Source organism: Sinohyriopsis cumingii, chromosome 16 (genome assembly GCF_028554795.1).
Source record: "Sinohyriopsis cumingii isolate HCF-2022 chromosome 16, ASM2855479v2, whole genome shotgun sequence".
NCBI classification, from domain to species: Eukaryota; Metazoa; Mollusca; class Bivalvia; order Unionida; family Unionidae; genus Sinohyriopsis; species Sinohyriopsis cumingii.
Genome location: NC_142976.1, coordinates 2,510,710 through 2,534,084, shown reverse-complemented (window position 1 = coordinate 2,534,084; position 23,375 = coordinate 2,510,710). Strand labels below are relative to the sequence as shown.

Here is a 23,375-nt window from a genome sequence, read left to right as displayed (position 1 = left end):
TCTGTTCCTTTTTTCTCTTTGCAATGAACAAATCAGTTTCATCACAGTTAGGACTGGATTTCTTCAGCATTAGTGTTATTATTCCCGCAGTGAACCCCCTAGAAGTGCTGTTGGTTATCGAGGCCACCCACCACCCAGAAGCCCAGAGATGAGAAGACCTGAGCCACCTCCCTGCATGCCTCATGGGGCAAAAGCACCACCTTGCCTCCTTCCTCCTCACCAACCAGATATGCCAGGCAGGGATAGGAGGATCAAATGAGGGCCTCCTCCAAGGTAAATTGGTTGTAATGTACACCGATTCTTGGCAGTGTAATTTCTTGCTTGCCAGAATAGCACACTGGTAACTTGACTATTTTGTTTCAGTTCCAGATTTAATCTTGAGTTATGTCATGTGCAAGAAATAGTGTAACTTTTGTTCATATCTATTTTCTTCACCTCAGAAAAACATCTCACACAGATATGTGAGCTGTCATTACTTGAAATCATTGAGTTTTTAAATGAGTACCTCCTAAATTTCATTTTAAAGTTGCGAGAAAAGTAGGTTTGCAGAAAATGTCTTGTGTAAACAGGCAGGAATTATAATTCTTTTTACATTAGTTGTGTGCTTTTTATGTTTTTTTTTTATATTACCTCACATTGTATTTATTGCCTCACATTCCTCACATTATTTGACATCGTCCCTAAAATTGCTGAGCTGAATTGACCAAATTTGATATGAAGCATCTTTGCATAAAGGATTTTCAAATCTGACCAACACTTTTAAAAATAGAAATCACTTAAATGACTTCTTCAGAGGAAAAAAAAACTGCAGAAATTTCTTAGAAAAGATCTTGACATGGTGGCCTTTCAGATTTGTACATTAGATGTCAGTGCACCTTCATAAATAGTTCCTATTATTAGAAATTCTAAAACCTTAAAAAGTGCTCTGAAAAACTGCTGAACTGAATATACCAAATTGAAATGAATGCATCCTGGCATAAAGGACTTACATTTCTACAGTTGATGCCATCAGATATGGCCACTGTTACTCAACAATGACAACTTATCAAAAACCTTTGGACTGCAGCATAGTAAAACTTGAAAGAAGGCATCTTGACATAAAGATCTCAGTTATGTCAATGACAACCATCTGCCATCAGACATGACTATTACTAAAAATAGTAAAATACCATAAGATAAAATCTTGGGCATTTTGAGAGAATGTGATTTGACCAGATTATTTTTAAAGATTTACATGTTTTACATTTATCTTTTATATTTTATATTGTTGTACATCATTTGAAAGAGTTTATATCTGCAATTGTTTTTTCATAATGCTTAGTTTTAGTGCGTATTACCGCATGGGGAATGCAGCTAGCTGGGTATAGGCATAGAACATTCATTTGGGTCATTTATGAGTGGCATGCAAGGAAAATGACATGCAAATTAAATTGTTTTTAAAAAGTGGAAGTTTGGGGTAAGAACATTATCAGACTTGACAGCTTCCATTGTCAGATTTAAGGTTCTTCAGTGTAGAAAGGAGATCCAAATTAGCATTTTGATGTACCCTGGGGTTGGCATAATTTGAACATGGATAAAAACATTTGTTAGAGGTTTCCTTGCCAGGTGGGAGATGGGTGATTTGCCTGGCTATTTTTACTTTACACATGGCTACTTTAAAAAAAAATATTTTAATACCCATTGGGGTAGGTCCCCCACAAAAACCCCACCAACTTTGGCAGCTTACCCTGGAAGGCTCTGTTTTACTGATTTAGCATTTTAAGGATGAAAATTGACCTGCATGGACTCTTTACTTCATATCAAACTCTAATTTTTCTTTTTTTCTACAACTGTATTAGCAATCATATAAATTCATCTTTTAGTTGTTACAATTTCTCTAAATGAAAATAAATCAATTCCATCCAATTGCAGACCTATTTGTCCTAACCATAGCAAGAGTCATAGCTCATGTGGGAGCAGCAGATCCAGGTCAAGGTCATGAAGTCACTCATCAGTCTCCTCACTCTCCCGCTCATCCAGTGGTAGCAGTGCATCATCACAGAGTCGATGTTCCTCCAGCAGTTCTAGTAGCAGTGCAGACTCCAAACATCGTAACATCGATGGTGGCAGTCCCAAAGCACGATCTGCATCGCCTTCTCCTTCAAGACGTTCCAAAGGTAGTTAACTCAAAGCTGTCTGCTCTGCATTTTTATATATTGTCTATTGTGTAATGAAACATTAGGTATCAAGATGATTATTGTCCTGTGTCACCATTCAGTATTTGTAACTTTATTAACCAGACCATGTCATAATGATGACATTGTAAGCAGTAGTACCCAGACCATGTCATCCAGCAGACTTTATAAGCATTATTGCCCAGACCATGTCATCATGCAGATTTTGTAAGCATTATTGCCCAGACCATGTCGTCATACACACATTGAGACCATTATTACCCAGACCATAGCATGCAGACTTTGTAACCATTATTACCCAGACCATGTCATCATGCAGACTTTGTAAGCATTATTGCCCAGATCATGTCATCTTCCAGACTTGTAAGCATTATTGCCCAGACCATGTCATGATGCAGACATTGTAGCCATTATTACCCAGACCATGTCATGATGCAGACTTTGTAAGCATTATTGCCCAGATCATGTCATCTTCCAGACTTGTAAGCATTATTGCCCAGACCATGTCATGATGCAGACATTGTAGCCATTATTACCCAGACCATGTCATGATGCAGACTTTGTAAGCATTATTGCCCAGACCATGTCATCATCCAGACTTTGTAAGCATTATTGCCCAGACCATGTCATGATGCAGACTTTGTAAGCATTATTGCCCAGATCATGTCATCATCCAGACTTTGTAAGCATTATTACCCAGACCATGTCATCATGCAGACTTTATAAGCATTATTGCCCAGACCATGTCATGATGCAGACATTGTAGCCATTATTACCCAGATTATGTCATCATGCAGACTTTGTAAGCATTATTGCCCAGACCATGTCATCCTTACTTTGTAAGCATTATTGCCCAGACCATGTCATCATGCAGACATTGTAGCCATTATTACCCAGACGATGTCATCATCTTCTGCTGTGAAATACATGATAGAATACTGAAGTAGTTCAGTGAAAGTTTTTTTGTGTGTGATGCATGGCAAATATTCTTTTCATTGCTCATTTACACAGCTATCATATCCATCAACAGAAAAACTTGAACCTTGTGTAATGAGTTAAATTTAATTTGATGGTTACTGAAGAAATTTCAAAACTGTTCAACTGTATCATCTTTATCCTAGCAAAACAAAACAAAAAACAAACACACAGCATTGCAAAATGTATTCATGTAAATATGTGCATATGTTTAAGGTAAATCTAGGCCCAAAGGATCATTGGTAAAAGCAGTGCCTCCTGGTGGTGTTCCTAGAGGAGACTCTAGGGGAGGCAAGCCTGCAGACAGACAGGAACCACCCAATCTACCAGTTATTCAGACCAAACCGAAGGATCCATTGAAAGTGGTTGAACATTAAACTGAAATTGATTAGCAAGGTAATTTACTTGTTAGAGTAGAAAACAACCCTATGTAATGAACTACAAAGTAATCATGTGAAGGATAAATGTAATTAATTCAAAGTTGGCACTGGCAAACATGTTACCCATATTCCAACTTGTTTACTTGTTTGTTTGGTTTTTATTCTTAAGCTACTGAATGGATCTTTTGTTTTTTAAAATAAATTTTTGTGATACAGTGTTGGTTGGAGCAGGATGCAGATGTCAGATTTGTAGGGAGACTAGGGTTCTTTCTTTTCTTTCTTTGTCAGAATATTGAAGAAGACCTACTCCATGAAAGGTATACATTAAAATTGGAGTATAGTGTTTTTTGTACTCCTTCTTATTAAAGAAAATCATGCAAAAGATCAATTGCATTAACAGTGCTTTCTTAAATTTTCAAATGACTTTCCATGATCTTTGTCCAGTTGTTGTAGCTGAGCTTTGTATTTCAAAATTAAAATTTTTACTTCTAAGTGCTCTGGCATTTGTATGTGTTTTTCAGAATCCTGCTTTGAATTTATAAATATGTTGGTTTCAAAGAAATATTAACAGCAAATTTGTTTGTAGCGCATTTATGAGGTGAAAGTTTCAGTTTTTGAAAAGTGCTCATACCCACCAGTTTAACAAATAATATATAATTTGTTGGTTTTTAAAATCTCCTGTGATTTGCATGAGTAATTGTGTTTCAGCTAGCTGATAAGTCTGCTAGGCGCTGCATCACAGTTGCCAAGCAGAAAGCATCCTGCAGAACTATGTCCATTGGGCCCACCAGCAAAAAGACCTCCCACTGCAGTACAGCCACTCAAACCAGGTAATTACTTTGTTACCAGTATTACCAAAATACTTTATTGTGGTTCATAGGGCAGTTTATTATTTTCAAACTCTTAGTGATCAATTAGTATTCCGTATAAACAAACTCTCATTGACATTTTTATTAATTGATGTTAATAAAAATAATAATATTAATGCTGATGATAATAGTAATGTCTTATGGAAAGTAGTTCAAAATTAAATCCCTGTTAACATTTTATTGGATTGAACACTTGAAATTACAGCACTGTGAAATATCTTTTTGTACCAGGTAAATTGTTGCAAGATTAATAAATGGCAGACCCTAGTATCACTAGTGTTTCAGTTTTCATCATAAATATTTGAACCTAAGTAGATGTGTTCATTTTTGTTTGCATGTTGTAGTTTCTGGTGGTACATGTACACTCTTTGACAATTTTCTGGATCATTGTCACAATGAATGGCATTCTCTTCATAGTTTTGCTTGTAGTTATCACTGAACAAAAGTAATCTTTCGACACTTTTAAAGTAATGATTTTTGTTGTATTGATATAATATTCATTGCCAAAATAAGTGACAATTCATAGCCTTTAGTTTAAGAGCAGTGAACTTGGTGCAGTTTTGAAATTATAAAAATATGCCTGAGTCTGGTCTGATGTATGTATGTATGTATGTATGTATGTATGTATGTATGTATAGTGATGTCACTTTGAAGTAGAACAGTACAACGTAAGCTTCTTCTCCTGCATGTGTGATTTTTAAGTCTTTTGTCTTGTAATATCAGAGTGGTGCACAAAAAACAGAACGAGAGGAAGCCCCACCATCACCAGCAAAGGTCATCCAGCACCCTCCACCAGCTCTAGCGAAAGTCCCAGCCAAGCCATCAGCTGTTCTGCCTGCTGGCACAAAAATATCACAGGCCCAGAAAGCTAAGAAGAAAACATCCTCATGTCGAGAAGAGCTTCTTAAACAACTGTGGGCAGTTGAAGATGCCATTGCTAGAAGATGATCAGAAATGAGCTAGGACTTTAACACATTCATCATGGTATTTGTTAAAAATCTAGATCTGTTATAATTATAATATTGGAGCTTTGATGTCTCTAAAGAAGGGCATTTGTGCAGGTTACACAGAAGTTGTGTTTGCAACAGTGTTTTGTGGCCATTGGAATATGTGTTTGGTAACAAAGACATTTATGCCCATGAAACATGAGTTGTGATTCCCATGTTCTATGAGAGACCTGCCTGACAAATTTTTATTTAAATGAGATGCGATAAACAGAAATACACAAGAAGTGCATTTAAATTACATTTAAAATTGCTGGACCTAGACAGCTGCAGAACTTGTATATATACTCGCCAGCAAAGGATTTTTTTTTCAGTGTCCCTTATAAATCTTGTTGAAAGTTAACAGACAGTTTCAAAAATTGTTTTTGGGCCATGTAATGCTGTTCAGCAGCTTAAAATGCACGCATGGCACTCAAGGGGATGGAATCTGTCTTCAGGTGTATTGACACATTGTTTAAGAACATTCAGTAATGTTAAGTATGACAGTTAAAGAATAACTTAAGATATCTTAGGTGTACGAAGCCAAGCCAAGCAATCCAGATATTGGCTTGGCCAATGATGTTTCAGGCATGCTGACTTGGCGGTGGTCTGGGTGCTGTAGTTTCAGTTCAGGAAATTTGGGTTAGGCACAGGATAGAAAGCTGATATGCATGCTAGTTTAAGGTGTAAAGGTCATCAAAGTCTTGGACAGAGTGATTAGACATGTTAGGATTTTGAACTTGCTGATGGGACAAGTGAAGCTTTGGACATAAAAAAAAGGAGTGTCTTCTCTTACTCGATGGTTACCCATGATATTTCTAAATGGGAACATGATAAGACATGAGGTTTCTAGTTAGGGACATGATGATTGACATGAAGCTTCTTGTTGGAGACATGATTAGACACAAGGTTTCTAGCTGGGGACATGATTAGACATGATGTTTCTAGTTGAGACATGATTGAAATGAGGTTTCTAGTTGGGGAAATCAGACTTGAAGAAAAGTAGATGATCACTTGAATTGAAGAATAATAACTGGCTAAGTTAAAGCTATCACAGAGAGCATAGTTGGTGAGATGAAGTATAATGCTTGAATGAACCTGTTTCAGTTAATTTTTTAAGTTAAATTTTAATGAACCTGAAGTGTCCAGGGTGAAGGCAAGACCTTGATGTTAATGGGATGCGGTAAGTGTTTGGAAAGTGTGCTAGTCAAGGCATTGGCAGAATTGATAAACAAGATATTTTTTATTATGGATATACCAGCAAGACAAGTCAAGTTAATTTAAAGGTCAGTGTGTGGCACTGTGAAAGGATGATTTCTGTGGTGGTATTTTTGTGAGAACGTTTCAGCCGTCTTTAGATAAAAATCTTGCTTTGGCATTAGTGACAACATCAAACAATGGACATCCATTTTCTGATGAGGGCAATTGGGTATTCCACTTGTCAGATTTATATCTTTTATGTTTTAACTTCATATTCTGTTGTTAATGACATTTGGTTTTGAATTCTTGTGTGATACCAGTTTCAGAAACAGGTAGTGGAAATAAATTTTCATAAGAAGAAAAATGCTATAAAAAACCCAGTTGCATCTGCAAGCCTTATATCCAGATGTGTATATGTCTTTTTATGTAACAGTTGAAAATATTTGAGGTCATTAGCTCGGGAGCCACGTTGGTCGATACCTCTTTTCTAATAGGTGTGCCCAAGTGATGTAGATTACCTGGGTTGGAATCTTGATGGTGGCTTTGCTTTTATGTTTTCTAATTACAGGTTGGGGTTTATGGATAGAATGAATGAGGTTGTTATATACTATTGTTGACACATAATGGAGTGACCATGAATTAGATTAATGAATGGAAGAAACAAATGGATGGTACCAGTCAAGTACATTTATGGCTTTAAGCAATATCATGAATATTTAAAGGAGGTCAGAATATACGTGATTTGTACACAAACTATCTGTAGGATTGTAATGACTTGATTTGTAGAGTTGTGCCCCAAGTTAGAAAGAAACTTTCTGTCATGATTATCCAGTATAACAATAACATCCCTTTGTGGACCCCAAACATTGTAGGCATTAAAACCAGACATGTCAACAATACAAATAAACTGGTTAAAATAAACATTTGTAATAGATTCCTTATTTCTCTGGGATATGCAGTCTTAGATTTTATTGTATTATTTAAGGTTTATACCCAGCAATCAGTGTTCTTAGTTACCATTCATTCTTTGTTTTGATACTGCTTAATTTAGACATAAAATAAATGAATACACTAAGTTAGAGTGTTCACTTTTAGAATAATATTTCTGTATTATAGCTGAAATTTGATCATTCATTTAGGAGCATGTTTGCTTTTATGTACTGTCTGATGTATTGCATTGTAGAAATGTGAAAAGAATTAAATGAAAGAATACAGTATTGTAGTATATTGTACGATATTTACAAAGGAAATATGATAACTATTAAAAATGAAAAAGATTATTTTTCACTTCTTTGTTTATTTTATGATTTATCACCAACATGCTTTAGGCCTTTGAAATTCTGTTTTTCATTTCTCATGTTCCCCAATCACCTTACATGAGGAATATTAGCCTGCTACCTCACGAATCCAGCCCTACTAAAAGATGAAAATCATCTTTTCCTGTCTGTCACAAACAGACGAAGGGCAATAACTCTTGCCTTTCACATCCCTTTGCCACCGCTAACTGTTGAATTTTTTTAGTTTCACTGCTGTACTAATAACATGATACATTTTGCCTTCGACAATCCAACATGTTTTAGTGTTCATATTAGACCATCCAACTTTCATGTCAGATTTATTGTGTGGGGCAATCATTCTCCTGCAGGTTTTATACATTATTTTTTGAGTGACTTTGTCACCTTTATGAACTTTGTATGTTTAAGACCATGTTATGCCACGTTATCTTAAACTTCATGTTGTCATTTACAAGTTAGTATGACACTATTTTTGCTTGCTCCCTTAGTAAAGGAGTTGGTTTTAGCGAGTTATTAACATGCTGCCTTGCTAAATTTTGCTGTTTTTCCTTCTTGTGTCATTTCAGTAGAAATGTCAACTAAATGCATGAATGCATAAGTTCAGTGCATAGTCTAGAAGGCATCAAATGCGACATTGTTTTTGATTACTCCATTAGTAATATATTAGCGAGTTAGTGACATGATGAACTAATAATATATGCTTTGTTTTCTCATGTGTCATTTCAGCAGAGATGTCAACTAAATGCAATAAATACAGCTTCAGAGCATGGAAGTCTACCATGACTCTTGTTTTGTATATGCTATATGTATATCATCTATGAGATGCAGCATGTGTGATATGTGCTTATCAAAGGGAAGGAAAGATGGAATATATCAAAGGCAACCTAAATTTAATCACAGGAGATCATGAGTTTCCCCTAATTTAGGCAGCCCAGTGGGCATAAGTCCCCTGCCTGTCCAGGCATGACCTTCTGGCCTCTAAGCCAGGACACGTGGGGTTTGTACTGGATACATTGGATCCAACTCTTTATACCATTGCACAATTACCGGTTGTCCAGCCTTCACCATCCATCCATTATTGGGGACTTTTCGAGGAAATGGTTCTGCCAACTAGTTCATTGCTTGCAATTTAGACTCACTGAGAGTGCCCACCAGTTTTAGGCAGCCCAGTGGGCATAAGTACCCCTTCATGTCCATGCGTTTCTTCTTCGAATACATTACCCAATCATAATACCTTAGGAGAACTACCACTAACTCACAACTCCAGCCTTCCCAGGTACTACTTTTAGCTAACGAAAGCTACAAGCTGTCTGCTGACCCATGTGGTGGTCAGGCAGAGTGATCTCCCCATACCAATAATACCAATAAAACTTTGCGACAATGTGTAAGGATATTTCAGTTATTACTTCCGTTTGTGTAACAAAGCATGCTTTTTTCACAAGAGACCTCACCATCAATTTTCATCTCGGAAGCATACCTGTTTCAGATTTGGTAGTCCTTTCACTTCAAGGAAAGTATACTCCATCTCTATTTCCAACTTTTCTATATCATGCTTATATTTGTCATATATATATATATATATATATATATATATATATATATATATATATATATATATATATATATATATACACTTAGCGTTACGAGTCTTTGCTCTTAAAATAAGTAACAGAAAAGAATGAAAGACAACAAGCTTTGTCAAATTTAATAAATTTATTTCCCTAGAATACAAAGTAAAAATAAGAACTAAGAACTTACGGTTTTGCGATATAAATCCCAAAATAATCCAAGAATTGCAGACAAAAGTCAGTAGTTTAAAGCCCTGAATAAAACTCAGTACAAGTGCTGAAGAAATCCAAAAGCTGAAGGCGATGACATGTCTTTTTATAGCTTATAGAGTGTTGATGTGTCAAGTCTTTTGTTGAATCACAGAAATATAATTCCAGGTTCGAATTCAGTGTAAATTCCAGAGAATGTCTTTGTCCAAGAATTTTATCAGAGCACTTATGTATGTCCAGAGAAAATAATCACTTGAATTCAATACTTTGAAGAAAAAGATTCAGCCCAACTGGCACAACACACCTTCGGCATTCCGTCACCGCCGCTACTAATCTACAGTTGGCTGAGCTGGACTCTGTACTCGCAACCTCCACCTTTCCGAGTTAACCGACCAGTCCACCCCAGTTGCATTCTCCGTTGATTATGTTGCACAAATATTGATCCAACCATAAAGAGAAAAATTTCGACTGCTATTCAACAAGGACGCACTTGTTCGTGTAACAGTATTTTGGCAAAGACAATAATGATCATTTACAGGAATCTTCAGTGGCGTGATCCGTATGCTTTTATTAGAGCGTAATGTCAGGCCCTAAAAACGCAAAATCGAAGGAAAATTAAATATTTACTCTGATTGCATGACAATTGTACCAGTAAAACAAATATTAGAAGTGAGTGTGTGTATTGCACGTGATGAAGGCCAGGCAATTATACTTCACGATCACATTATTAATTGAAGAACTATGACAGACCCTCAATTTTTCAACGTGAGAAAATTATTGAAATCTAACACTAACTGCCAGATGAAATTACCATGAGAACCGCGCTACACGTGAAATACTAACGCGTCATCGAAGCTGTTTGTGGAATCACCACGGCAACAACCGTAGGCCTTGATGTTGATCGATTTGTTACACTATTATTGGTACTATTGGAATTATTGTCGGGGCTATATCAATGGGTGCTGTTAAAATAATTTTCATATAATTACATTTGCGATTATATTCACGAATACGTATCTATTCAGAACATCACTCATCGGCATATATTAGTCTCAGTACAGTTAGTGAACAATACTTGTTGGCTATCGAAGATAAAACAATTAGTATGTAGTTAAAATTGGTACTGGTGGAAATGGAAAACCACAGACGTCGCCGCGCACAAACACGGAACCGGTCCGATATCGAACAAAAACAGTTAATTTAATTACATGCAGTAACAATCGAGTAACTATTTGTCAGAGTATATTCATCAGTCTGTCAGCATTTTTGCCAGTGCATTGTGCTGCCTGGGGCATCTATGTGGTAACTTCACTTTGGGGACGGCTCACAAAGGGTTCGTGTGCACTTCTTTTTATCACATAATCGATTGCGATTGAAAGGTAAATTTATGGGTATAGAAGGGTTTAGCCTAACTCGGCAACCGAAATTTAAAATGCTTATTATGACGCTACTAATTTATATGTTATCTTGAATCACGTCAAATACGTGTCTAAAGTGTGGAATGAACTAGGAAGTTACAACCTGAGTACACTGACATTGGCCAGATATCTTTGAATTATTTACTATGCTATTGGTGTACATTTGATAATCTAATCTTTATATTGCGCTACTCATGGTATTTGTAATCTACAGGGCCGACCATTAAACTGTCAGAGGATTTGTTATTCTTTCAGCCGGTGTATTTTTTATTCTCTTTTTCCTGACGATATTTTTCCAACTAATATTGTGGATATAGCAGGTTTTTCTTTACTATAAAACAGATCGATCTCTTTGAGAGCAGGTAATTAAATAATCTATTCCTAATGCAGCTTAAACAATCCAAACTCCACCCCTACCCAAACCCACTGCTATCTGTATCTGGTCGTGCTGAAATTATCAGGTGAACTATTTTCTGTCTTTAAGAAGAAGGAAACAAAATAAAGTTTATTGCCAAGGAAGTTCAATGGTGTGTGTCTAACGAGGCTGTATGGAAATTTCCAGATTGTTTGATGTGACCAGTCTCTACTTTCACTGTCCATGCAGTTGATGTAGCACACATACAATTAACTTCCCAGAATTACAGACATCAAAATTGTGCATGTACGGACAAAATTAAGTTGTTTTGCAGGTGGATTGTTTTGGATGATTTGAAGAAACCTGCATATATGGAAAACTCTTTTCACATAATGACTTAAATTTTTCACAGCCTGGCTTATATAATCAACCATGATGGTATAATCAACTTTGATGGTTTGTACTGAGGGGAACAAAAAATTTTGTTGTGCACAAAGTCAAAGACGATGGTCACATAGGACCATTATACCTTTAGGAGTATAACCTTTATACATTAACCAAACTTCATGAATAGCTTGTAGTTGGTGAAAATGTTTTTAAGTTTGGTGTCAAAATGTCAAAGATTGATGCCACCACATCACACAAACCGGAAAATATTTTTGTAAACATACGACTTACTATTATGACAAAAAGCAAGCTATATAACGGTGGTGGAAAGTTTAATGGTCAAGTTGATTTAAACAGATTTATTTGAAACAAATTTCAGATAACTTATTTAGTTAAATAAACTTCATGATTTGCTGACTTAGGAGTAAGAAAGAACATATTTATATTGGGGTGATAAGAAAGTTAAGGTCATTGTGATCCAGGTCAGGTGTCAAGGTCACTTAAAAACTTGGATTGATAGCCACACGCCTGTGGACGGCCTCCAGCTTATGTAAAGTAAAAATTAGAGGAAACTTCAATAGTCAAGTATATATTAATCTAAAGGTGGAATATTGATTTCTACATAATAGTTTGTGTTTGACACACCCCTTTGCTAAAATTATGAGCATGTTGTCCTTTGGACAAGAAAACTTTATGTTGAAGTAGAAATGTTACGGTCAAAGTCACTGTGAACCAGGTAAAATGTATAAGTTGCTATGACAAAATAAATGGTTGCTGCATAATAAATTACAAAGTTAAGACCTGCACCATAATTCAAGGTCACTGAAGCAAAGACAATGGAATAGTAATATAAAATAGAATACACACTCACTACCGATGTAATAACACGGAAATAAGCTCAACATATTGAATCTGAGACTTTATAGTCAGGGTCACAGAGACGCAATGAAATATAAATGACTGCTACATGATAAGTCGTTTTCTAAATCATTATTTCAACACATTTCATGAATGGATTCTATTGTTGGATTAAGGCAGGAACTTACTGATTTCGAAACGCGAGGTCATTAAGAAGTTAAAGTTGACAGGGTATGTCAGTATCATGATTGAGTAGCCATAGGAAATTTAGGAACAAAATGTCAGTATCATGATCGAGTAGCCATAGGAAATTTAGGAACAAAATGTCAGTATCATGATTGAGTAGCCATAGGAAATTTAGGAACAAAATGTCAGTATCATGATTGAGTAGCCATAGGAAATTTAGGAACAAAATGTCAGTATCATGATTGAGTAGCCATAGGAAATTTAGGAACAAAGCATCGTCCTACATCCATATCATTGTCAGTGGAATGGAATGGTCAAGGATCTAAAGAAAGGAAAATTAATACAAGGACTAAAACAAATAAATCTTCACAATTTAATGATTATATAATTAAAAAAATGATACAGACCGATTCGGCGGCCTAGTAGTTACAGCTTCCGCCTCGGATGCAGGAGGTCGTTGATTTCGAACCCAGGCCGAGTCATACAAAATACTTATAAAAATGGCACTAACAGCTGCCTCGCTAGGCACCCAGCATTACGAGGTTAGTGTTAGGACTAGTCGGCCTGGTGTCAGGATAATTTGGCTGGGTGGGACATCATGCAACATGTCTGCAGCATGATACCGCAGTGCTAGACATCACTATAAACTGCCACACTGCAGACATCCTAGCGATATGACTGAAAAATTGTATTGTTACAGCAACGTTAAAAATCCAAATCACACATACACAGATTAAAAATCTATGCCGGAAAATCAGGATTTTTATATTGTTTACAAAATATTTGTTTATATGTAAAGTTCTAAGAGTTTTGTAATTACATTGTATCAAAATTATCTGCAAGCATTATGGGTTTGTTCTAGATGTACTAATAATTAGAACCGTAATCCAAAGTAAACAAAAGCATTTACCCGAAGGTTATTAAGTATTATAGATAATAACATCTGCTTATTTTTGACTATCTCAGTTGGAATTTTGAATCTATTGAAAACGGTTTTCGCTCTGAAATGCGTAGAATAACGGAGTCTTAATTTTTGCCCTCCATTATACTGCATGCTATATAAGGGAACCCGAATTGTTTGACAATTCAATGTAAGAAGAAGGGCATCTTGTGGCTGATGGTAACACCAAGGCCGGATAAAGTTTCCCGATGTATTTATGAGGACTAAACAAGGTAGGAAGTTGTTCATAATTTATTTAATTTACTGAATTTTTAGTTAGATGTAAAGATGAATAAGTAACGCCTTTCATAAAAATTTTGAGATTTGGGTCACCTCTAATACTTTTTTAAAATCTGTGAATAGTGTGTAAGATTTTCATATATATATATATATATATATATATATATATATATATATATATATATATATATATATAATGCTGGTAGCTTTAGGAATCATATTGCTTAACTAGGTACTGTATACCATGGTAGTACATGTTTAATAAGAAAATATTTGCATCGGAAAAATATAATTTACTTCTTAAACAGTTTTGGTGACAAGCTGGAATGAATATGGCTTTTCTGTACGAAGGGAGGATGAGAGACAGAGATTGAGCCAAAATATGTTTCATTATATATAGTTAGCTTTCATTCGACTTTTAAATTTGGTAATATTTTCGTTTGGACTAGATGGACAAGTTTTGGAAATTACTGTTAAAAAATGCGCTCGTTGGAAATGGAAACGTATGGAAAATGGTAGTGTTCGAAATGAATACTTAATGTAATATTATGCTGGGAGATATAAGGAATATCACATTTATCTACCAACTGTATGTCATCGTAGAACAAGGTATAGGATTATAGCATGTCTATACCAACTGTGGGTCATCGTAGAACAAGGTATAGGATTAACATGTCTATACCAACTGTGGGTCATCGTAGAACAAGGTATAGGATTATAACATGTATATACCAACTGTAGGTCATCGTAGAACAAGGTGTAGGATTATAACATGTATATACCAACTGTAGGTCATCGTAGAACAAAGTATCATTTATCTAGCAACTGTTTACTATGGTAGAGCAAAGTTTAATAAGATAACTGTATTGGAGAAAGATTATTTGCATGCTAATATAAAAAGTATTATCAACGAGACATTTTGGGAAACGCTGCAGTATATACCTGTCTTCATTTTCGTAGGAGTTTTCTGCACATAGGGAGACTGAGAGGAAAACAAAAAATTGGGAGCAAAGTTTAACAACCACCTAGAGAATTACCGAAGAAGGTATTTGCTTCAGCTGTATGATTATACGTTAGTTTGCTCGGACATGCCGCTGTAACAAACCGCTTTTTTATATTTATGTTGGGATAGTTTATATCTTTCCCTATTTTTCTTTTAATTGAAGAGATTCATTTTTTTTTATCTGGTTTTGTTAGCTCTCTCTCCACTTCGAAATAATAGTTTGATATGTAACTTCCATGTAAAGCTTACGTGACAATCAAAGTTAGGGTGCAGCGTCTCTTGCCGAAACAGGCTGCAAGCCTACCAAAACACAAAAATTCACTGCTGAATGCAGAAATAAGCAAAAACAGAAAGTGAAATTCTGACAAGTAAACTTACAATCATTAATCTCTGTTGTTTAATGATGTTATGCTCTGAAGTCTGGCGGAATGTTTTGTGATGTTACTATATAGCACCTCATCACTGCTAATGGTAACTGTATCAATCCGCACAAGAAATGTATTCATGCTACTAAAAGCCTATTTATTTTGCAATGAAAACATTCATTAATGTGACTAAACTCACATTTTGAAGCATTATATGTGCAATCTGAATTTGTAAAATGTCGCTGTCCTATAATTCTTGTAAAACTTTGGAACTTTTTTTCATCAGTATAGTAATGCAGCCGTTAATCACACTGACACAGAGTGTAGAAACAAATCAATGCAACTCGAATGATTTTGTCTTAAAATATATAATTAAAAAAAAGCTGTTTTTGAGAGGATATAAGGAAATAATTCGCTCTTGATGTGGAATAGTTGCATCGTCACTAGTGACAATACCATATTTCCAATTCACTCGGGAAATATTTCCTTATATCTGACCAAAAACATAACTATCCTTTATGTTAGCTTATTAAACACTGATACCGGCTGACCAGTATGGTGATCTAGAGTCGTATTAATTTCAGTTTATAAAAATTTCCGTTAGGCAACAGGCGGTCGTTGTAACAATGTTTTTAATCAGAGTTGTACAGGTTGTTGAATTCATTTCCCTATTTACTATATTACATACGTCTTCAGTCATATTTTCAGCCAATATATTATCCACCTTTTCATCCAAATTTTCACCAACTTTTTCATGGAATATTTTATTCGCTCTCTTGACTATATTCTTCGTTAGTGTATCTTCAGAACATTGTTTTCAATAGTTCTTCAATTATATCAGAAAATAAGGAATAGCATAACAAGTTTTAAAATTGGGGTAAAAAAACTAAATATAGGGAGTAAATTTAAGGTTACATTCGAGCCTAAATAAAGGGTAATGTCTATGTGCCCTGTACGATATTTTTGCCTTCTCTGACCTCCTTTGTCCATCTTTTTTCTCTCAGTTGTCCACAATTATACCATATCTTTTAAGTCGTTTAGTATCCTTATTAAATTAGCAATAGTTTAATTAGCATACATAGTTCAGATGGTGATGATAGTAAAGAGGAAGTTGTTTAAAACCGGTTCATCAGTTGCTTAGTATATTTAATAGCACAAGGTCGAATCAGAGTGCTAGAGACTGATGAATCGTTATTTCTTCCACGTTTGAATGAATTTTTACTAAAGTTAGCTTTCATTAAACAATTTTGTTTATTTCATTCTTGATTCTGACGATTATAATAGTGTTGCTAATATGACATACCACCAGCAAAATAATAACTGCACAAAGATATGTTGCACAATGTGATACGTGCAGGAGTAGAATTTCTACGATGTAATGTGTGGAGTAGAATTTCTACTATGTAATGTGTGGAGTAGAATTTCTACGATGTAATGTGTGGAGTAGAATTTCTACGATGTAATGTATGGGGTAGAATTTCTACGATGTAATGTGTGGGGGAAGATAAGCCCCAGTGCTAGACATCATTATAAACTGCCACGCTGGATGACTGGAAAGTTTGTAAAGCTACGTTCAAAATCGAAATAACACACACACACACACACACACACACACACATTGTAACTTAAATACAAAGTGAACCAATGTCAGATTTAGACGTTCATAATTCCAACATTACAAAACTTTCATGTATATAAAATGGCTGGACAATAACGGACAATGGCCGGACAATATTTATCTATTTATCTATTTGAGCTAATATGTCACAATGACATAGATTACTAACTTGTGAAATACCAGATAAGATGTCAGGTCTGATATTTAGACGGCATTATCCACACATGTGGGAAGAAATGTAAAAATTTTTTTTATTTTGATCAGGATTTTGTCCATCCATCATTCAGGATATACTTGCTGTTAAATGTCTGAATCTCAATAAACTGTATTGCATGTATTTGTACTCTCATAGCTATAAGCTTTCTTGACACAATTGTGTCATACATTACGCGAACATTGATATTGGAAGGTCATTTGAGATAAGATCTATCTGCTCCAATGGTTTTTTTTTAAAATTATATTTCAAGCTTCGTGACTGTAATCTTTGTCAGTACTAATTATGTTGCTTTTATATTTTCTAGTTGTGTTTCCATCATCATCACCATGTCATGTATATTTGATTTAATTTAATTGTTTGTTTGTTAGTTTTAATTTTTATTAAATTGCATTACATGCTATTGTAATGTAACTGTATTTACTGGATTGAACATTTTCTAGAAATTCAGTTCAGTTCTGCTTGAACTGACTGTTGTTTTGTAAACAACTAATAATATAAACTTTGGATCTAATGCTGAGCTAGTTCCTGACCTTGATTCAGAATCAGTAAGAGCTGAAGTAAACAACTTTTTAAAAATTATTTTTGTTCTTTCTCAGAGTAAGATTCATAAAGTGAAATTGAGGCCATACTTTGAGTACATGGCAAATAACATGCATCAGTTAGGTTTTTCCAGAGGACTGACCCACACCAGGGCATCTGTTTTGCGTCGTAGCTAGATTTATTATTGATGTTTTGAGAAAGAATAGTCATTACTTGCCTTAACACTTGAAACGTTAAATTGTTTTATGTTGTGACCAGTTTTTTTTGACTGATTATTTTGTTTTCTTCATATTGTTTTTGGATTCCAAGAGATTATTTCTTGGACAAGGACATTTATCTAAATTTACACAGAATTCAAACACTGGAATATTATTTTCTGTGATTCAACAAAGAATTGTTGACACGTCAGTACGACGCTGACCACATCATACGTCATCGTCTTCCATTTTGGTTTCATCGGTATTCGAACTCAGCTTCATTAGGACATTTTATTACAAGGATTCTATTTTTTAATTCTTGGATTATTTTTGGATTTGATTCATAGAACCGTAGGTTCCTTTTCCCATTTTTACTTTGTTTTTCTAGGGAAATAAATTATTTGCTTAATTTTAAAAAGCTTGTTGTCTTTACCTTTTTATGTTACGTTTTGTAAGAGCATAAATACGTAACAACCACAATACCTATGACCTTTTACCTCACAAGATCCTTTGAATGAAGCCGGTGTGCTCTTTGAATCTGATCACTTGTACAAGATATCATCCATACCTTGACTGTTTGCTGTAACTTCTCTCACTTATTTTTTGCAGTCATGTCCCTCTCTTTCTCTTCATCTTTCACTCCCAAAGATGTTATCTTCTAAATGACTGATTTTATTCTTCACCACTTAGTTTTATTTTTGAGATGTTCAAGAGCTGTGTTAAAGCTTCTTGGTCTTTATTCTAACGCGTTGCTTCTCTCAGATTTCAGGATAGTAGTTCTCCTAGCCAACCGTCGAGACGACTTCTCTAGCATGTCATGCGTATCTTTACTTTTCTCCTCCAGTTCGTTTTCACCTGTGGACAATATCTTGCGTGCTTTTAGGATGGCTAGGTCTCCTCTTAGCGCCTCCTATTATCAACAGGATGGCAATTAATATTAACACATTAACCCGTGGAAGTTTTTGCCATTTTTGTCTGAAAATCTAGTAGGAAACACATTTTGAAAGCTATTTCTGAATATACTCGAAAACACCAAATCCCCGGTCATCTTTCAATAACATACTGCCTAGTTGTGTTAGAAACATCGTTTTTCGTTGGCTATTTGACTCGCGCATGAGCAGAAGGGTAAAAGTTGGACTTTTTTTGTGTTTTTTTTTGCTAAACGGAGCCATTATTTTCGTATGGAGACCACTCTTTATTCTAAATGCCCATCTTATCCTACTTTTTGCAAAGGCTCATCTGTCTGTTTGCAGTTCATACCGGTTTGCCTTAGATCTGAGACCAAAAAGTCTAAAATCTGGACACAAAATGGGATTCCGATCACAGGAGAAATGTGCGTAAAAAAAAGTCGGGACCAAAAAATGAGGTTTTTCTATCTGTATTTTGTAGTGCAACTAGATATTCCAGATTATTTGGTATCATTGTAGAGCTACATCTGTCTACCTTTCTATAATACCATCCACGTTAGTGTATCATGCATGACCATGACGCTACAGAGCTCGGCAGTAGGCTACTACCTCATACCCCGTAAAGTCGTCGCTAGGGGTTAATGTGTTAACAACTTTCACGGCTGTACAGTAATTCTACGACACTAATATTTTGGATCGCACCACTGGCATAATTAAAAGACCAATTGTACCTCTCAACTGCCTAAAATCATAATAAATATTGGTACTTATGGTGTCTAGATGTCCTCAATTACCTTCTCTCTCTCTCTCTCTCTCTCTCTCTCTCTCTCTCTCTCTCTCTATATATATATATATATATATATATATATATATAACATGGTATTTAAATCGTTGGTATAAGGCAATTTGATATAACAATACTACTGGGATATCAAACTGTTATCAGCCCATAGAGCATTAATACGAATATATGAATATTGTTTCAACACTAGGCTATGTTTCAACAATAGACCATCACTTCTGCGCTCTCTAAAGCAGTTATGAATAATCAGTGAGTAATCGCCAGCGAGTTAAAAATATCACGAGAAAAATATTAAGAATCCCGTTTTCTAAATCAATTAATCGTGTTACACGATTTCATCAAAATCCCCAATTTCCACACAGTCTCTCTTTCTCATGGGAGTCAATCTGCCGCTTATTGACTTAAAAATGTATCCATAATTTAGTTTTGCAGACTTTTTCGTAATTGGACTGTGTATTTTGGTTATTATGGTTTTCAACCTTAAAGTTCTTAAACAAGGATATTACAACATTTTGGTGTCCTAAATTGTCGAATTTGTTTTCAGTTTATTCCCCAAGATGACACAAGAAAATGAAAAGACCTTTGAGGTAGGCATGAAGCTGTATCCGTCTCACTTTGACCTGGATATAAAGTTCGGATTCACTAAAGATTACATTAAGAATATCTTAAGAACATTGAGCGACATTATGGCAACCACTGGATTTGAGCTGGATGCTGAGCAGATCAGGGCGTATAATCTTCTATCATACGTCCACTGGCGCCTGCACGAATTCCAGAAAGCAAATGAGTATTTGGAAAAAGCATTGTCAAAGAGAGAGGATGATGTAATGGCGCTCTCCAATCAAGCGTGGATGCTTTGGAAAGGCGACAATTTCTCTGACGCATGGCGCGTAGTGGAGAAGCTTAAAAGATTGAAAGACAGGAAAGATCTGATAACCATAGCAGTATCCGAGCAAGCATTTGCCTACTCGATGTTAGGACCGAGATTTTATACGAAAGCAATCAACACTTTTAAGGAAGTTATTAAAGCAGACTGTGGACTTGAGATTGATAAGACACACATATATTTATGGAAATTCGGTCTAGGTCTTATTTTAAAGCGCCAGCTTAATATAGCAAATGCGTTTTCCTTTGACCATCTATCAAAGTATGTTGATAGCATCAATGAGGTTGTTTATGTTCTGAATGATGTTGCAATTAATGCTAATACGGATAGATGTCAGGCACGAGGCTGGGTTGTTTTAGGAGAGGTCGCTTATTCCGTTCTATGTCTCGAGACGCTCTCTCCTGAAGACAGAAGCAGGTTACCAAAGATAATTACAGAGAGGAAACCCGACGAATTTTTTGACAAAGCTATTGGTATATGTAATGACGATGTATATGTTCTTCAACGGTGTGGCAAACAGGCAAGGTATTCTAAAGACTATAAAAAATCAGTTGAGCTTCTAAGGAGAAGTATTGAAATAAGGGGTACATCGCTCAGTCATCATCATCTAGCATTAGCTTTGAGGTCTGTTCTCAATACAGATATTGCAAAATCATCCCGTGGATGTTGGCAAGGTAGTAGGAACACCGACAATCAAAGATATTTTCTTAGAGAATATCGGAACTTCGAAAAAGAGGAGAATACAAAACGGCAATTTTTTCAGCACTCTAGCGGAGATTCCACAAAAGAAAATAAAAGAAAGGGATATGATCGGCCTCCCAGTAACGACCACGATTATCATACACAAAATGTGCATAAAAGAGAGACCATAACAACCCATAGAGGTGTAAATAGAGGAGGAGGGAACATAATGGGGATAACGGGCACAAGTCGACGTGGTGAACCACTATTACCCGGTCAGTGTAAATCTTTTTCAGTCACTACATCGGCAAATCAAGAAACCTTATCTCAGAAAACGAATTATCCGGATGAACAAGATAAGAAAAAAGATGTGGTTTTACCCGTATCAATCGAACCTCAGCAGTATAAAGTCCTGAAGTTTATGAAATCATCGAAAAGGGTTCTGGCGTATCACGAGGAAGACAAACGTGTAAAAGAAATCCTCTATCATTTGGATAAAGCACTAGAATGTTCTCCAACCAACTGTAGCGCCATGTATGACAAAGGTCTTGTGTTACGGTCATTGCATAGACTAGAAATGGCAGCTAATTTGTTTGGTGAAATTAAGAAAGAAAAGGAATGTTCCAAATTACTGGCCGTCAGCTGCATTGAACAGCAAGCCTTATGTAAGTTAGAGCTAGCCGAGATGGAAAGTAAACCTGATAGACGCGAGAAATTGTGGAACGATGCCAAAGAATTGTTATTCAGGGCAATTGAAAAGGCTGCAGACATCGCTTCTAATGTACCTCATTTCCATCCAAGGGGAACCGCTTTTCCATCTGTACGAGAAATGCTTGTTAGAGACGTTAAGCGACAAGGATCTCACAAAAAATCTACATTAAAGGACTTCGCCAAACTGTATGAGTTAGTTGGTGAGTATGGCCAGGCCCTTTCATTTTACAAAGAAATCTACAATATGAGTGAACATGAAGCTAAGGATCCGGATATTATTTTGAAAATGGCTCACAACTATGTTCAGCAGAAAGATTTCCGAGACAGTCTTCTCTTCCTGGACCTGATCGAAACATCATGCACTAGACTTGTCGATAAGAATAGAAAACTTTACTTTGAAGCGTATCTAGAGGGCGCCCTAAGTGCATTGAAGCAAAGCGATGCCAACGCGGCCAGAGCACGATTCAAAAGAACTGTCAGGTTTTGCAGCAAGAGAAACATGTTGTTTGAAGATGCTGATGTTGAGGACTGTACTTATGATATACACATAGTGACATCGCAAGCTTTAGAAGAAAAAGGCCTTAGATTGTATAAACTTCTTAAAGAGACATGTTTCCTGAAGGTATCCATCAACAGTAATCAAGCCGCTGAGGAGCTTAAATATAATGGCAGATATGAGGGAGTTAGTGATATTATGGAACAAAGCTTCCTTATTGTCATCTTTCTTGACAATACCAGCATGAAGAAGGGAGACCTTCGCTACTTTATCAACATGGCTGTCGATTTGAACGCAGACGACTTATATGGAACTGGAATCGTTTCCATTTGCCTTGGAGAATTAAATATTCCCCGTGAAATACGGTCGTTTCCAGTTTTTCAACAAACGCCAGATATGGACTTCTCAGCGGAACAGCATCAATGGCTGAAGGACTTCTTCTGGAAGGCAGCAGAGCAACCTTTTCTCTTCGATATGCCAAATGAGGCCGAGTCGGACTGATGTAAATGTTTTTAAATTGAAAAGAGACCATCTTTAGATTTGTGTTAGAAGGACTGATCTGTCTCTGATGCTTTCCCATTTTCATCCATGTGTCTTATAACGAAACTTTTAAAAGTAGGCCAACGTTATTCCAGCTCTGTATCAGCTGTATTTGACAAAAACTAAGGGAAATTAGTGGAACAAATACACAACTAAAAATGGAGCATATCTTTTGGGATACATTATATATGCATGAGAAATACATACATTTATGTGGAAGTCTAACGAATAAATACGAGGGATCCCAATGAGCATATTTGTAAAGATGTACATTGGCAAGCCAATTATCACGAGAAGTTGACAGCTCGTGACAAGCATTATGCCTCCATCTCACCCTTATCCCCACCCAGAAAAAGAAGATTGTATATTATAA

At 35.8% G+C, this 23,375-nt stretch overlaps 2 protein-coding genes across 2 annotated transcripts; both read left to right on the top strand.

The window, feature by feature from the left end:
• The first annotated feature begins 94 nt into the window (after nucleotides 1–94).
• Nucleotides 95–7,859, top strand: LOC149779823 (uncharacterized). The gene is made up of 5 exons (XM_089936272.1): nucleotides 95–273; nucleotides 1,912–2,156; nucleotides 3,366–3,545; nucleotides 4,238–4,359; nucleotides 5,122–7,859. The coding sequence occupies exons 1-3, from the start codon at nucleotides 183–185 to the stop codon at nucleotides 3,393–3,395; spliced, it is 366 nt and encodes a 121-aa protein (XP_089792398.1). The 5' UTR covers nucleotides 95–182; the 3' UTR covers nucleotides 3,396–3,545; nucleotides 4,238–4,359; nucleotides 5,122–7,859.
• A 6,101-nt stretch (nucleotides 7,860–13,960) lies between these two features.
• LOC149779822 (uncharacterized) lies at nucleotides 13,961–22,963 on the top strand. The gene is made up of 3 exons (XM_089937272.1): nucleotides 13,961–14,031; nucleotides 14,999–15,083; nucleotides 20,233–22,963. Exon 3 carries the CDS (start codon nucleotides 20,246–20,248, stop codon nucleotides 22,961–22,963), a length of 2,718 nt encoding a protein of 905 aa, XP_089793398.1. The 5' UTR covers nucleotides 13,961–14,031; nucleotides 14,999–15,083; nucleotides 20,233–20,245.
• The last annotated feature ends 412 nt before the right edge of the window (nucleotides 22,964–23,375 follow it).